Source organism: Pollicipes pollicipes, unplaced genomic scaffold, assembly GCF_011947565.3.
Source record: "Pollicipes pollicipes isolate AB1234 unplaced genomic scaffold, Ppol_2.1 Scaffold_6138;HRSCAF=7277_pilon_pilon_pilon, whole genome shotgun sequence".
Classification (NCBI taxonomy): Eukaryota; Metazoa; Arthropoda; class Thecostraca; order Pollicipedomorpha; family Pollicipedidae; genus Pollicipes; species Pollicipes pollicipes.
Window position 1 is genome coordinate 20,607,426 of NW_023596818.1, and position 16,338 is coordinate 20,623,763.

Consider the following 16,338-nt stretch of genomic DNA (forward strand, 5'->3'; position numbering starts at 1 on the left):
TGCTGGGAATGGAGGGGAGGGGGGCTGAGTCTCACCGGCCGACCGTGGCCGGAGATGCGCCCTGCTTCGAGGGTGGACGGAGCTGAGTTTCACGCTGCCGATAACACGCCTCGCCACCTGCCCGTGCTGGGCCTCACCTGCTGTCGCTGTACGGTGCTGAACTGTTCGGCCCAGACGGCCGGCTCGGCGGCCAGGTGCGCCACGTTTGGCGCCGTTACCGGCCGCCGCGAGCTGCCCCGCTCGATTTCACGCATCTCTTGCAGCAGCGAGCTCATCCGAAACGAGGTCGGACCGCGCGTCTCGGGCCGCGACGCTTCACGTAGGAATTCCTGCACCACCTGTGGTCGGCACGCCTATGATATCTGATGCTTGCATGTGTCTACAGGCCAAACGGGGGCCGCCAGCGCCTTATTTAGCGAAGGCGTCAACCTGTTCGTGATCCCAGACAGGTCAGAGAGATCGTGATCCAAGACAGGTCAAAAGATCGCGATTCCACAGGTCATGCTCCCGGAAACATCAAAGATGTTGTCATCCCCGAGAGGTCACCCTTTCGTGATCTCAGAGAGGTCAGAGAGATCATCATCCCAAAGAGGTTAGATTGGTCATCATCCAAAGAGGGCAGAGGTCGCGATCCAAGAGGTCAGAGAGGTTGTCATCCCAGAGAGCTCAGAAAGGTCAACATCCCAGAAATGCCGTAGAGGACATTATTCCAGAGGTCAGAGGTCGTCATCCCAACGTCAGAGGTCAACATCCCAATGAGGTCAGAAGTAGTCATCTCAGAGGTTAAAGAGGCCGTCATCGCAGAGAGGCCAGATTGGTCGTCATCCCAGGAAGGTCAGAGTGGCCGTCATTACAGATAGGTCAGGGGCATCATCCCACATAGATCAGAGAGGTCGTCAGCCAAGACAGATCAGAGGTCGTCATCTCGGATGGATCAGAGGTCGTCATCCCAGAGGTCAGAAAGGTCGTCATTTTAGAGAGGTCGTCATCTCACAACGGTTAGAAAGGTCGCCATCCCAGAGGTCAGAGAGGTCGCCAGCCCAGAGATATCAGAGAGATGGCCATCCAGGGGTCAGAAAGGTTCCTCCCATGAGGGTTCAAATCCCATCCCACAGGGTTCAAAGAAGTCATCATCCAAGAGAGGTCGGAGAGGTCGTCAGGGTCAGCACGCTCAGCCCGGACCGGCGAGCTACCACCGCCGTGGCCTGGACCAGCACTCACCTGGTCGTCGGTGGCGTCGACCAGGCTGCGCGGCGAGGCGGTGGCCGGCCCCGCCAGGTGGCGCAGCTCGTTCTGGCGGTGGGCTCTGCGGGTGAGGAAGCCAGTCAGGCGCTCACCCCGCTGCGGCCGCAGGCGGCCACTCAGCGCGGGCGCCATCCACCCTACGCGGCGACCGACGCTAGGGGGAGCCCGCTCAGCATGCCTCTGAGAGCTATTAAATGGGTCTATCAGCCTCAGAGCTTGAAACAGCTTGACATTATTCATTAATGCCTAAATGTATAGCTGTATTCCTCGCATTAGCCTTGCAGCTGTTTTAACTCTTTGACTGAAAATTACTTAATTCCTGTAGCATGTGACAGAAGAGCACAAAGAGCACAACACAGATGGTTTTCTGAAACAATGCTACAAAGAGAAGAATCACAACTACATACAGAAGACATGATTGGTACACTTTTCAACATGAGCACAATCTGCAATGCTGGTGAGTCGCGAGAGAGCAAACAAACACACATTGGGAAAATACTGCAACCTTTAATGTATGGAAATGTGAAACATATATATATATATATATATATATATATATATATATATATATATATATATATATATATATATCTGACCTGTCCCTGGTTACATGAGATGTAAGCTTCGCAACAGCATTAGGACCACCACACTCTCCTTCTAGAAGATCGCGCATAGCCATCTTCAATGACTTGCTCCTGGTAGCTATGACAATGTATTTTTGCTGAAATATCATCAGATTATTAAGAAACTAGCCACCAACTAGACATATGAATGCAAAGAATGGTAGACACAAGTGCATTCACATTCATGAACTGAAAGTCCTACAACAACTCCTACAACAAAGTGTGCATCATGTCAAAGCCTACACTTTTAGCAGAAGCCTGTGTCCAGGAACACCAGCCCACTCCTTGCTTCCCTTCCCTTCCTTGCACTTCTTGGTATTGCAGTAGTAGCACCAACTACCTGATTAGTTGGTATATTCAAACACAGATAAAAAACAGTTTTACAGAAAGATGACAACAAAAAATTAGCATCACAGATGTACTTTCCAGACTATCATTCTTTGCTGTTACCATGTACACAATGTTCAGGTTAGTTATCTCTCTGGCTGTTGTCAGGTGTTATGTAATCTAAGAAGGGCTGGATGATGCTTGGCCATCAGCCATGTATGTATCACAACCTAAATTGTCTCCTTGGAGCTTCTGGTATTTGAACCAAGGTTAACACAAGGAGCACACAATGAACTGCACATACAACATTCCATGTAGCTGTGGCAGCTCCTACAAAGGGAAGGCAAGTTGCCCTTTGTCAGGCCGACTGGAAGAGCTAAAAAAGGCAGCCATCTGAGGCAAGATTGTGAAATCTGGTGTAGCAGAACATGCATGGCCAGACAGCAATCATTGACTCGCATGGGATGAAGCAACCACCATCAACAGAGAGCAACACTGGAATGTCAGCAGGGTCAGGGAGTCAGCACACATGGCATTGGCCAAAGCCCTATCAGCAGACCAAGTAAAGACATCAGCACAATATAGCACCCTATTCTGTAGAAAATCCCAAGCACCCAGGACATAAGTGACATCAAGTTCTAATGCCAAAATATCTCCTTCTCTGATCAGTTCAGTAGGTAGAGCACTAGGCTCACATTTAAGAAATATCCTGGTGTGAATATCAGGAATTGCAGGGAGATCACTCAGGTTGTGACATATACAAAGCTGATAGCCATGGATCATGCAGCCCTTCTCAGGAATCTGTGACACCTGATCATGGCCAGAGAGTTATTTAACCAAAACACTGCATACATGCTAACACATCACATGTGTATGCAAGTCTGAATAATTATTCCATCTGTGATGCAGATGAATTAAACCTACCTAGGCTAAAGACAACAGTGAGCATGCTATGCAATCCTCTTCAGATGACCTATATCCCCAAAAATAAATATTACAATCATGCAGCATACTAACACAGCACAAAGAAAACTTTAAGGCATGACTATGGTAGACTTTGTTCCATTAGATACTTAAAAGTTTTGATTATGATAGCTGTATAGTTGATAACAGCTTTGATCTAGTTATATTCTATTGCTATTCAACTGTCAAAGTCAATGCAGTGTTCTCATTCCCATTGTGAAGCTGGTAGCGGATCTGACAAGGTCAGGATTTTAGATTCAGGACCATGGTTAGTAGTAAAAAATCAAAATGTCTTGTGGGAACACTTACAAAGTATATACCAAAGTAAATCAATGACCCAAATGCCTTGTGATAAAACTTACAAAGTATATGCCAAAGTTTATCAATGTTTAGGAACATAACTACATGGCACATTGTAAATAGATTTAACTCCCAGCACATATAACATAAACATAAATTGACTGCAGATATAACACTAGCCAACTCTTGTAACACCACAGGGCACAAATAAAAATTCTGGGACTCTCCACCAATGAACACCCAATTATTCATGCAATATTTCTTACATAGGTACTCCTGGATGTAAGCATATAAAGTATCATTGGTTTGAGCCCAGGATCTAGAAGCATAGCACAGATGTTTGGCAGCAATAGGTGGGTGGTTACATCATTCACTGCTCCCTGGAAATGACATGCTATGAATGGCAGAGAACCATGAATTATCATGAAATCCTTATGAAATTGGCACCCACTCTGACTAATCAGGAATAAGTTGTGACAAGGTTAAGGCTCTATTGTCAGGCAACTATGTGACAAACATGTGTAACCAATTTACATATTCTGTTCACAAAAAAACATTGTCTTTATGACCAGGCTAATTAGCAGCTGGCCATCAGAAACACCAGCTGAAACAAGCATCCCAATGTTGTGGTATGGTACTGGAGCTGCCTGATTGTAATGCAGGGACAAAAATCTTCACAGGCTATGCTTACCAATGGCTTTGATTAGAAACTAATATCTGAATATAATATTGGGTCATACTTATTTGCCAAAAGACCGGGACCGCCCACCACAGTGATGCTCAGCCTCCAATATATGCTAACTTCCAGCAAGAGACTAAATGTCTTGTAACGAAACATCCATTCATTCAATGTTGAAATATGCGATTGCCAGCACACAATGAACAAATTTCAGTCGAATGTTTAATGCATTCCACGACACAATACTGGGTTAAAATATTGGTTTGGTATACACAGTGTTTTATTGCCTCCGTATATACTCATGTGACCACTAAGATTCACTGGGATTCGCCGCGAGCCATTCGTCAGAACTGTCTGATATGCGCCATCAACACAACAGCGTTGAAAGAATGCCGCCACTAATTTGTTTACGTACAGTGAGCTATAAGATATAAACGGAATTGACTGAAACCATGAAAAGTTCTGAGTAATCATTAGGCTTTCATACCATTACTTAATGACAAACTTGAGGTCTGAACGTGAAATTAGTTTAAATACAAAGGTCAAAGTTGTTTACTCTCCTAGCATCTCAGAGGATTACTGCGCATGCGCACAATGGGGTAGTCAGCTGTTTGCCCAGCGGGTTCCCAGTATCCAAGGTCATTTCAGTTATTGTTAACTAGGGGCTGGGAGCCGGTGCGGCTACCAGTGTACGGTTGGAGGCGGAGGGTTGAGTACCGGGGCCCATCGATCTGCTCGAGCAGCAAGTTAGCTTGTGCACTGTTGCAGGAGCAGATCAACCTTGCCGTGAAAATGAAAGCCTGTGTGATTTTTGCGCTCGCCGTTCACATGGCGAGCGCCGTCAGTTTTTTCTCTCTGGGCTCCAATTTTCACAGCCTTAACAGCCTGAGGTCTTTCGAAGAGTGGGAGTCGTTCAAGCAGGAGCATGGCAAGTCGTATGGATCCCCGGAGGAGGAGAACCTGCGCTTCTCCATCTTCCACTCCAACAAGAAGATGATCGACGAGCACAACGAGCGTCATCGGCGCGGCGAGCACAGCTTCTCGCTGAAGATTAACCAGTTCGCTGACCTGCTGGGGGAAGAGTTCGTGGCCACGATGAACGGGTACCAGCAGCACAAGAAGGTGCACGGCCAGGGCGCCACCCACCTGCGGCTGGCATCCGAGATCCAGCTGCCGGACAGCATGGACTGGCGCACCAAGGGCGCCGTCACACCCGTCAAGGACCAGGGTCAATGCGGCTCGTGTTGGGCCTTCTCGTCGACGGGGTCGCTGGAGGGTCAGCACTTCCGCAAGACCGGCCAGCTGGTGTCCCTGAGCGAGCAGAATCTGGTGGACTGCAGCACCTCGTTCGGCAACGACGGCTGCGACGGTGGCCTCATGGACGACGCATTCAAGTACGTCAAAGCCAACGGCGGGATCGACACGGAGGCGTCGTACCCGTACCAGGGGGAGGACGAGCCTTGCCGCTTCAACAAGGCGGATGTGGGCGCCACCGACGTCGGCTACATGGACGTGCCGGCCGGCGATGAGGACGCTCTGAAGGAGGCCGTGGCCGTGCACGGGCCCGTCTCCATCGCCATCGACGCCAGCCAGTCGTCCTTCCAGTTCTACCACAACGGCATCTACGACGATCCGAATTGCTCCAGCACGCAGCTGGACCACGGCGTGCTGGCCGTTGGCTACGGCACGGACGACCAGGGCCGCGACTTCTGGCTCGTGAAGAACAGCTGGTCGCCCAGTTGGGGAAACAAGGGATACATCAAGATCGCCCGCAACGAGAACAACGTCTGCGGTGTGGCGACCAGTGCCAGCCTGCCCCTTGTGTAATCACGACATCCAATCGGCCGAATTTCAGGCTCGCTTTATGTCGAATGTGAGAGTGATTTGGTAGTCACTTGAGGGGTGTTAGTTTATTTGTGAATCACTAGTTCATGACCAGCACCTCCGCTGGAGTGCAGTCCACATTTTCATTTCCGCTCGCATCGAAAATGTTGCACGTATATTAGGTGCGGTGTGAAAACATGAAGCCATGCACGCAACCAATCTGTGCTCTTCCGGTACATGGCTGGCTATACGAGGATAGGCTTTGTCTCGGGATTTTCGAATATGTTGTAGCGACTCTTGTGATGTTTACGTGCGACATTAATACACGTGCCAAACGATATTTCGGTGTCGTTTGTCAGGCCTCGAACCGGTTAAAGCTACATCCGTGGCATCCACAACAGACTTCGGGCCGGAGCCAATATCAACCGGGTTTTACGTAGCAAAATGCTGGATGCATAAATAGGCGTATTATGTGGGTTAAGTGAACAGTGCTGAAGTTTTGTACTCTTCTCTACTACCATATTGGCATGCAACCAAAGGAATACATGCCTTGAGCTTCACGCGTGGCTTACATTAACACGCGCTCGGGTGGGGTGGGGTGAGGGGTAAATTGACCCCCTGAAGGTTTTCCAGAATGGTTTCCGAATTACGCGGCGTAGCCGCGTCAAATTTTGCATAGCTATAAACAATTGAATAGCGGATTGTTTGGCATCAAACATTTAAATGTGCCTTGCAATGTCGCTGACCTCTGGCAGGTCAAAGTCAGGCCACGGTTTCAGCGAAGGCAATTTCTAGGGAATCCTTCAATCTGATCCAACAACGGAGTGTTAGACGGAGTCATACATCTCTAAGAGGCTTTCTTAGGCAACACAAGAGTTGAGTGAGCAAATTAAATTGACCTAAGGTCAGGTATGAAGGTCACACCAGGGTCAAAACCAACCTGTTTTGTTACTCTAGGGCTCGCTGTGTGGGATAGTTTCTGGTGCTCATTTCGAGTTTAATGATAATAGGAACCACATCATACATCTGCCATGTACTTCCTAGAGGTCAGAATAGGTCATTGGCCTAAAATGACCCAAGTCAACGTTTTGCTTTAGGAGCATACTGCCTAGCGTAATCTATGTCGCTTAGTCACATGCAAAACTCAAATCAATCCTGTATGATTTTGGTCACCTTGACCTTCAAAAGGTCAAACGAGGTCACTGACTTTGAATGAAAATGTGACCTTTTGCTTAGAAACAGTTATCTAGGTTCTGGGGGCACTTTGGAGACCAATCTGGAGCTTGGCTTTGTTTGACCTTTTTTGACCCGAAGGTCATAACCTGAGAACTTGAAACTTTGACCTAAGTGAGTTTACGTACAGGTCAACATACCCTGTAAATTTGGTGTCTCTAGCTTTTTTAGTTCCCGAGATCTCCGCGGGGGTCAAATTGATCCCCCCCCCCCCCCCCACTCGAACGACGGGTATCTAGCCGGCCCCCGGGCGCGTGTTAAGTCAATTCTGAGTCTTAAGACTACAATGTATGAAGATCTACTAATGTGCGAGGCATCACAGCACGTAGTGACGAGACATCTAATTGGTGCATAACGGCGTAACAACCGGTAACACCAAACGATACGCCATGTCTCCAACCCACGAGATATGGATCACCATAACAGATCTGGTCTGGCAGCCCAGTTGGTTTGATTGCCTGTTATCGGATTTCCCCACGCGATGTGGGGTTGTTTCGAATAGCTTTAGACACTCACCTTTTGTTCCTGACTATGACGGCCTGCGGGCGGTGGCAGCGGTCGCTCAAAGCCAGGTCACGTCAGAGGGCTTGGTGGACTGTGCCAGGCATTGTGATTTGTTCTCTTGCTGCTCACAAAACATTCGCATTAACCATTTCAAACAATAAATGAGGTAGTATAACACCTTGCATACGCATTCCATGATTAGAAATAAGGCCACTATCCTGCATGGTCATAATGTGGGAGATATTTTCTCCCAAATGTGCCATGATTTAAGGGCAGCTGGCATCCGCTACAGCGTCTCCTTGCAGGCCGCGGGTGTGCGGCGTAAGCGGACCGCCAAATTCCCATTGAGAGTTGGCCGTTGCCTTCACAGAGCCGTGGTGGACCCAGGTCCTCTTACCACGCACTGTTCGGACTCGGGAACAGCAAGGACTGGGTCTGAAATGAGACGTGAGAGATGAGCGATGCGATTTTTTAACGGATGCCGGCAGCTTCACCGGCCCATATACTCATGGGGACTATCAATTAAATATCTACATGATACCTCACCCCTTTTCCAGCTTGTGTCGTCTCAGCACCAGCGACATTTCCTGGTTAGTGCTGAAGTTCTTATCTCTTTCAACGCAGTTAGTGCACACAAACACGCTTTGGTGCCGGCAGACCAGCGGCGTATGCCGGCGTATGCAGGGCCTCGGTACTGCCGCTGCTGCGCATGACTTCAAACCCCAAATCAACACTCTCTCGTCGAGTCACGCGACACATGTCGTGCCGTGAAGGGGCCGGGGGTGCGCTGGGGACGTCGGGAGACGGCCGGGAAGACCCGGCTCAGGCTCGGCAGATAAATGCTCGGATGTCGCGGGAGGCCTATCGCACGGTAAACGCATGACCCGGCTAGTTCCTCAGGCGACGGCCGCATCTGGATCAGCTCAAGACAGGGCTGACTGCCGCAGCTAACTGCGTAGTTTGATGGACTGACTGGCACGTTTACGCCACGTTGGAAACTTTGACATTGGTACGATACGGACGTCGAACACATTGTTTCAAAAGAAACTTGCTTGCAGAGCTTTGCTGATGAAGCAAATCGCGGACTGCAGATTTCTCAAATTTGCCCTCATAAGCTGTGCCAGGAAGACTGGAAATTGTTGGTTGCACATTTTATATATATATATATATATATATAAATTTTTATTATAATTTTTTATATTTTATTATAATTTTATTATATAATTTATTTATAATATAATTATATTATTCTATAATATATATAATTATATAATATATATAATTATATAATATAATAATATATAATTTATTTATAATTTTATTATAATTAATTTTATATTTATTATATTTTATTATATTTTATTAATTTTTTATTATAATTTTTTTTAAAATTATTATTATATATATATATATATATATATATATGCACTTACATATATTTACATAAATAACGGTGCCAGGGAATGGCCCCGACAAATCCAGCGGTGGTGCTACTCGCGCAGATGTATGCCGTGCAATGAAATACTGCTCGACTTTTGTACCAGCAAATGCAGAGAAGTCAACCGGATTACCGGGGTTGATTACACCACCATCATACCCGAATGCACTGACAAGAAAAAACTTATGATTTGAAAAGCCGTATCTACTGGAGACGGGGATCCCATTATTTCTTGTTAAATGAGCATTTAAGGTATTCTGTCGTTATATGACGGGAGACCTCTCGCACTCAGACAATCGACTGTGAAGATGCAATTCTTGCAAAATAATCCCATGGAATATGTGGATGGCATTAGCATCTACCCGGCACATGTATAATTGCTTGTATAAGTACCTTTGCGTACTGCATACCTTAATTGTTGTCATAGCCACGCTGAGTATACGGCATGATCTTTGGTTTCTTTAAAGGAAGCGTCTCTGTAATAAGATTGCCTTATCATGCACGCCTTTTTATTAATTTGGATTATACCTATGCATGTATATATATATATATATATATATATATATATATATATATAATTTTCCACCATCATCACTTCCCACAGCTGACGATGTTTGTTGTTCTCTGAACACCGACCAGTCCACCATATGGGTATCGATGCGCATTTAAGCAGTGCAAGTCAGGCAGCCCGTGAATTTTACCTCGGCAATCATGAAAAACGTAGTCCTGCCTGTACCTTGCTCAATTAAATGCTCCTTATCGCTCAGAGATGCATTTGAGAACTTTCTTTGATAGCCTTCAAAATCACCGATGTCTCACGCCCAAGCGCTTTGACGCTCACTTTGTGCTTATTATGCATTTAAATACCAACTAAACTTTGCGTGCACAACTGCACACATGACTTTTACAAAATTCAGTCACAACCACTTTCAGTACAAATTCAGCGCCATTTTTTGGCATGCGACGGAAAACGTCTGTGGGCTACCATATTGCGCTTGCAATGCTCTGGCGCGTTGGGAGCCCTGCGTTTACTTCACACCCATCTGTCATGAATGCAATACGGCGGGGCTGTGACGCCCTGGATCCATTATGAGCTGCTTTGCATGCATATGACGCGCTTCCAGCATGCATTCAAACGGTAGTCAAGTGCTGAACTGATGTGTTGGCGAGAGAGGATGCTTTCAACGGGCTTAATGCGTCACAGATAATGAAACCAGCCGTTGCACAGCCGCACAGATGCACATAGCGCTGCATTTTCATCACTTGCAGCACCGCGCCAGGAAACGGACAGATGTACGCAGCGCGCTCCTGACCTTTCGACGCGAGACGTGCTGCAAAAGCTAGACCGGATCCCGGCTCAAAGCCTCCAGCAGGCTGGAAAGTGACAGTAAATGAAATGCCTTTAACAGGGTGTCAGAACGCGATAAATGGGAGACAATAAGCATGTGATGTTAAAGGCCGGACAGTGAGACATGCTCATCAAGGCGTTTTCCGACTACGTATGCGTGAGTGATAAGGTTGAGGCCCGAGCTCAAGCTAATTCAAAGCGCTGGCTCTACCGATACCTTGCCTTCGAGTGCGCAACTGCTGTCAAAAGCGCTAAAGCATTAGTGGCATTGGTTATGCTTGCCATCGTGGCATTCTATTTAGATCCTTTCGTACCGCGATGCTGTATGCAGCAGCCGCCGTGCATCCCATCTATTAAACGCTATTTTTACGATAAGAAATACGTGCATTTATGTCCACATAGTGGCGACTTCCTTAAAGATGCCCTCCTGATAAAATGTGAAACCTCCATGTGGTCCACCAGTCGATCCATTTGCATGCGCCAACCGAATGTAAAACGAAACATGATATCTAACCAATATGGCGTATGTTTCTTGCCCTTCGCTCACTCTTTTGCTCAGGTGCAGGCGCATGGTAGGCTCGCAAAGTTGAGGAAGGGTTTTAAATAATGCCCGGTGTTTCCTTGCCCTGATCGTGCTGTCACTGCCGAGGAACAAGTTTCACCTCACTAGCTATTGCTATCGCCGCGTTGTGCTTGATGCGAAAATCAACGACGATCAACGAGATAATACGCGAGCGCCTTTTTGTCTCCGGCTAGTTCGGCAACTGTGCAGTCTTTGCCCTATCTGCACTGCCAGAGTACAGTGACTGGACACAGTGCATCAGGCAGTGGCGCAACTGGCGGGGGAGGAGACATCATCGCTCGCAGCTCCCGCAGGACGGCAACTGGCGGGGGAGGAGACATCATCGCTTGCGCAGCTCCCGCAGGACGGCAACTGGCGGGGGAGGAGACATCATCGCTCGCGTAGCTCTCGCAGGACGGCAACTGGCGGGGAAGGAGACGTCATCGCTCGCAGCTTTCGCAGGACGGCAACTGGCGGGGGAGGAGACATCATCGCTCGCGCAGCTCCCGCAGGACGGCAACTGGCGGGGGAGGAGACATCATCGCTCGCGCAGCTCTCGCAGGACGGCAACTGGCGGGGGAGGAGACATCATCGCTCGCAGCTCTCGCAGGACGGCAATTGACTTGTGACTTTACAGGCTCTGTGGGCAGAAGACAGCAAAAGTGTTCCGCGAAATTTAAGCGAAGCGAAGCGTGGTGGTGGGAAGGTAGTGACGACGCCCTCTAAGGGGCTTGGCTAAGTTTATTATCACTTAAACTAAACGCGATTCCTCCAGCTCCAAGCACGATCTCCCCCTCAAAATGAGTCATCTCAACAACCCACCAGTGTGGTTTTACTGTTTCTTTTGCTAGTTGTTCTCACACACACCCCCTCCCCCCTTCATCTGCTCTTCATAACATCCAGAACCACACTCCGCGACCAGGTCTGAATTTACCCACCGGGTTCAGTCAGCATGCCCACCTCGTGCTCAGTAGAGGGAACCCGTAGGTTGCCGACGAGGATTGCGAGGAACAGATTGCACAGTGCATCAAGGAGATGAGCGCCACAGGTATTGCGGACGTAGCGAATCGGAAGTCCGCTACAACGTGTTCAGCAGCATGGAGGAAGGAGGCCGAACACGGTTTTGAGAACAGTCAGCCATGGTGCAGCTATGCCAACAGTCAACAACCAACAGCCATGGTGCAGCTCTGAGGATATTGAGGATGTGGTAGGATATACCGGGCAGGATGGGGCTCTCTGTTCAGTTAGGGCGGCCGGGTGCAGCACTATCCCTCCAACGTGGACTCCACCTCCCCCATCGACTTTAAAAGAATGTGACCCCAATCCGGGGAGAACCCTGTCTGTTGGCGTTGAGAATATGTTGCGTCATTTTCACTGTTCAGCCCCTCCTCCCCCACCCAAAAAAATGCAAAACTACGCCCTGCTGCCAGCAGCAATTGCCTTGCTGGCTTTCGAAAGGATGCCGCAGAGCGGCTGTACTGTCTACGTCAGGAGTCCTCCGAGAAATATGACTTCGACCCGTTAAGAGTGTACAACGTTCACAATGCAAAAAAAACAGCAACACCACGCTTAGTCCTAGACACAAAAGGGTTCTGTCGCCAAGAGGGGCATGCAGCGCCGGTAGTGGGTTCCAAGACGAGGGTCATGAACGTGACCACCACTCACTGCCTGTCGGCGGCAGGAACGCACGTCCCGCCCCAGCTGACATTCCTGCCTTAACACATCAACCAACAGCTCCAGTGCGGGCTGGCACCCCAGCCTCTCAGTCAACAGGAGGGCGGACTCGCATCACGTTCCTAGCCGAACGAGAAAACTTCCAATCCCATGAGACAGAGGCGCGTGAAAGACGTGTCCCTTTGATCCTTGGCAGTCACTCGTCCCGTCTTGTTTACACTTTCAAGAAAATGTTTGAGTTTACGAAGGCTAACCACATCCACATGGTTGGCATACCACCCCACACATTCTACAGCATCCAGCTTCTGGACGTGTAATGCCTTAGCTAATGTCAAGCAAAGGTGGCCAAACCCCCTCAAGAATGGACGCCAGCGTGCCAGGGCCGCGCACCACACTAACCGTGATGGCAAAAAAGGACCAATAAAATACTTACCTTAAATTCCATGCGGTTCCATTCAGGAGGGCAAAAGTATTTCAATAATAATGCTGATCAAGACATTGTAGTACGCCCCAATACAACCTTAAATGCCACGGGAAGCATGCATGAGTATTATGCCCCTTAATTTGCATGTTGTACGCAATTCACATTCCGTTCCACCTCGACTGGGCCAATAAATTCCTCATGCTTTATAATTATCAGTCCCGTGAGGGCTCAGCCGCCAGTGGGAAGACTTTCAGTACATTTGCACGTCAGTACAGGGACCTATGGCATATAGCCACTGCGCACATTTGGGGCTGTATTGTTAAAGCGTAGTACAGCTATATTGCTACATTGCGTCCCTCCGCCCAGTGACCGTCCGGCGGTTTGAAAGCTTTGCTTTCCCGATACACACGGTCAGTGTTCTACCACTACCCACGTGTGTCATGGACTTAGCATTGAGATATTCAGCCTTCCGCTAAGTTTTCGACTAGGAGAAAAGAAACCGTGCATTTCATGCTCTCCGCGACCATCAGGCAATTTGTTTTGATATTCATCAATACGTCGCCGAAGAGAAAAGTAAATATTGGGAAGGAGGAAGGAACTTGAAATGCATCTTTCCATGGGGAATAGCTGCCGTCCTCCGACACCCGCTTTTTACCACTTCCTTTAAAAATGCATGCCACTTTAGAGCACGTTTTTCGATGTCGTAAAGATGGTTCATTTGCCTGTGGGTGAGGCAGTTGTGGTCAGTGCTCAGAACGCAGCCGAGTAATCTGAGTGCGCTTCATCTGCTTGATTTCCATCAGCTATCGATTTTCAAGAGGTGCTGACAGGCGCCAAATGTCGAATGCCAGGTGTCAAATGGGTGGCGGGTTTCGCGAGGCAACAATCCATGCTGCTGGCCAGGTAAAACGGGCTTCGTGCTAAAGCACGCAATGAAACACATCTCTTCCATTAACTTTGTCGGAAAGGCACCAGGAAGCTCGATGGATTCCTGGAGCTTTCCTGCGATCGTGTTTTAAACAGGGTCGTGGTCAGCTTTCCGTCTCCTGTAATGGAGTCAAAGGTTGAGGTCACGTGGCAGACGTTCAGTAAAACGATCGGGGCCGACCTTGTTGCCAGTTTGGCTGCTTTAGGCTACGGCAGTGTAATCCTGCCTACTAATAAGTCATCATCAGCGTTCGAACAAAAGAACCGAGCTCCCGCTTCTAGTTCTGATTAGTGCATGTATGTAGGGGCCGAAGCCAGCGCCTACACATCAAGTGGCATTGGGGACAGGCAGTTGACATTTCGGCCGCCACCCCATCTAGCATGACGTGGGTCCGGTCTGGCTGCGCGGTCAAAACATGCTACCACAGGGAGCCAACGAGGGGAGCTGCCGCTCAGACCCCACCGGAGGGGGGGAGTGGAGTGGGGCGGGGTGAGGGGTCCTAACATCCGGCCCACGGCCGGCGGCCTTTGTGGCCGCCGCGCCCCAGCGCCGTGTCTGGACATCTCGCCTGCGGGCGCCACCGGGGGAATGGGGAGGGCTAAATTTGGCCCAGGAAGAAAAACAGCGCAGGAACGGCCTTTTCCCCGCCAGCTGTGTGTGGGGACTGAGCGGTTGTTTCAGTGCCTATCCCCGGCCCTCGCCAGAGCCATGGTAAAGTTGGGCATGGGCATTCGCCGACGCGACCACTTACCGACAGACACTGATTAAATGACCCACATCCGAACGGTCAAAGTAAACGCAGCTGTCTTAATTTACGTTCCCTTAACTCGTATAATCCCACTTCACGCAAAACGCGCTTTCGCCTGGTGTATGGTACGCTGATTTACTCGTAAAATACTCGAGTCAAGGCTGCGATGTTGGTCCAAAAATACTTTTTCTTCTGGAGTGATAAGCCAGGTAAACACATTCTAAACTTATCTAACCGCACACACAGGACTCACCGCACACCCGACAGGGTGAAACTAGAACATACGGCATAAGTATAGCGCATCATGCCAAAAAGGACACGCGTCAAAAGCAGGTAAGCTTTGCCTCAGAATGTCTGCTTAGCACGCAATCTAAGTGGTGGAGAGCGTACTCGCTCGCGCTCCGATTTACGAAAGAAAATATATCTATACAACAAAACAACATATTATCATATCAGTGCATCAATAATTACGAGCTGTATTGACAAATGAGTGAGGCTGGGGAAATATGACACACAGTTTATCATTCATTTCATTGATCATTGATATTGATTTGTGAGGTATGGTTTGCGTATGAAAGAAGAAAGTTGAGCGCATCTTTCCCTCACAACACATGTACACAAGTAACTGCGTTTATATTAATGAACAGCCCAATTGCTCCTCAATGAAACGAGGTCAAGCTTTAAAATTTTGGGATGTTTTCTCAACTTTTTTAGTGAGGTGCCTTGAGTCTGTGAAACCTGGTTTCCTGTCTTGTAAGCCATGGGTCTTCCATCACTGGTACTGTTTCTGTCAAAATGAAAAAGGTATTTTTCAGAATCGCATGGTTTTTTTTGGCAGCACACCCGGGTTTATGGATGGTTTAAAAAGCTCAGGACTGTCAACAAATGCACTATTTTGCTTGTCAAAACTTGACACTCAATACACGCCAAGTCTGGCCCATAGCCCGGCCTAAACGCCGCAAGTTCTTACGAGTGAGATGTTGGCGGGTTGGCGGGTTGAAAAGCTGCGTCTCTAATTTGTACCCCCTCTCCAACGATGAACCTGGCCCGCTCTGCCGGCAGATCTGTGCCCCTCTCCGCCAGGGATCTGTATCCCCCGCCCCCGCTCTCCGCAGATGAACCTGGCCCGCTCTGCCGGCAGATCTGTGCCCCTCTCCGCCAGGGATCTGTATCCCCCGCCCCCGCTCTCCGCAGATGAATCTGGCCCGCTCTGCCGGCAGATCTGTGCCCGTTTTCCGCCGAGGATCTGTAACCCTCCCCCTCTCTCCGCCAGTGGACATGTACCCCCGCCGTGGGTGGACCCGTGTTGCCGAGCTCGTCACCCCCGACTCTGGCAGCGGGACGAGCGGCTGACAGAATGCAGGCGCCACCCCCGGTAAACAGAAGGGGCCCTGACCTGGCCAGCCAGCGGTCCCTGGACGAGTCAACAGCCAAACACAGCTGCAGCCGCTTCTGCGACGTGACCACGTGCGCTACGTCGAACCCCGCAGGGACGTCTCGGCAGCACGGGATGACACC

At 49.0% G+C, this 16,338-nt stretch overlaps 2 protein-coding genes across 3 annotated transcripts in view; one reads left to right on the forward strand and one right to left on the reverse strand.

Moving 5' to 3' along the window:
* The window catches only part of LOC119105879 (peroxisomal targeting signal 1 receptor), a 41,861-nt gene extending 37,415 nt beyond the window's left edge, over positions 1–4,446 (reverse strand). Inside the window, exons 1-4 of one of the 2 annotated variants that reach the window (XM_037229434.1) lie at positions 4,410–4,446; positions 1,842–1,966; positions 1,222–1,306; positions 138–338 (exon numbers count right to left, since the gene is read on the reverse strand). In XM_037229434.1, coding sequence (XP_037085329.1) covers positions 138–338; positions 1,222–1,306; positions 1,842–1,924 — 369 coding nt within the window. In that variant the 5' untranslated portion in view covers positions 1,925–1,966; positions 4,410–4,446. Of the gene's footprint in view, positions 1–137; positions 339–1,221; positions 1,307–1,841; positions 1,967–4,149 lie in introns of both variants that reach the window. The other variant, XM_037229435.1, reaches the window with a different exon arrangement.
* Positions 4,447–4,804: 358 nt separating this feature from the next.
* On the forward strand, positions 4,805–6,301 carry LOC119105813 (procathepsin L). The gene has a single exon (XM_037229332.1). It carries the CDS (start codon positions 4,930–4,932, stop codon positions 5,962–5,964), a length of 1,035 nt encoding a protein of 344 aa, XP_037085227.1. The 5' UTR covers positions 4,805–4,929; the 3' UTR covers positions 5,965–6,301.
* Positions 6,302–16,338: the final 10,037 nt, after the last annotated feature.

Bases quoted from the DNA above. Each gene is read 5' to 3' on its own strand.
- LOC119105813 (XM_037229332.1), top strand. From the start codon at position 4,930: ATGAAAGCCTGTGTGATTTTTGCGCTCGCCGTTCACATGGCGAGCGCC.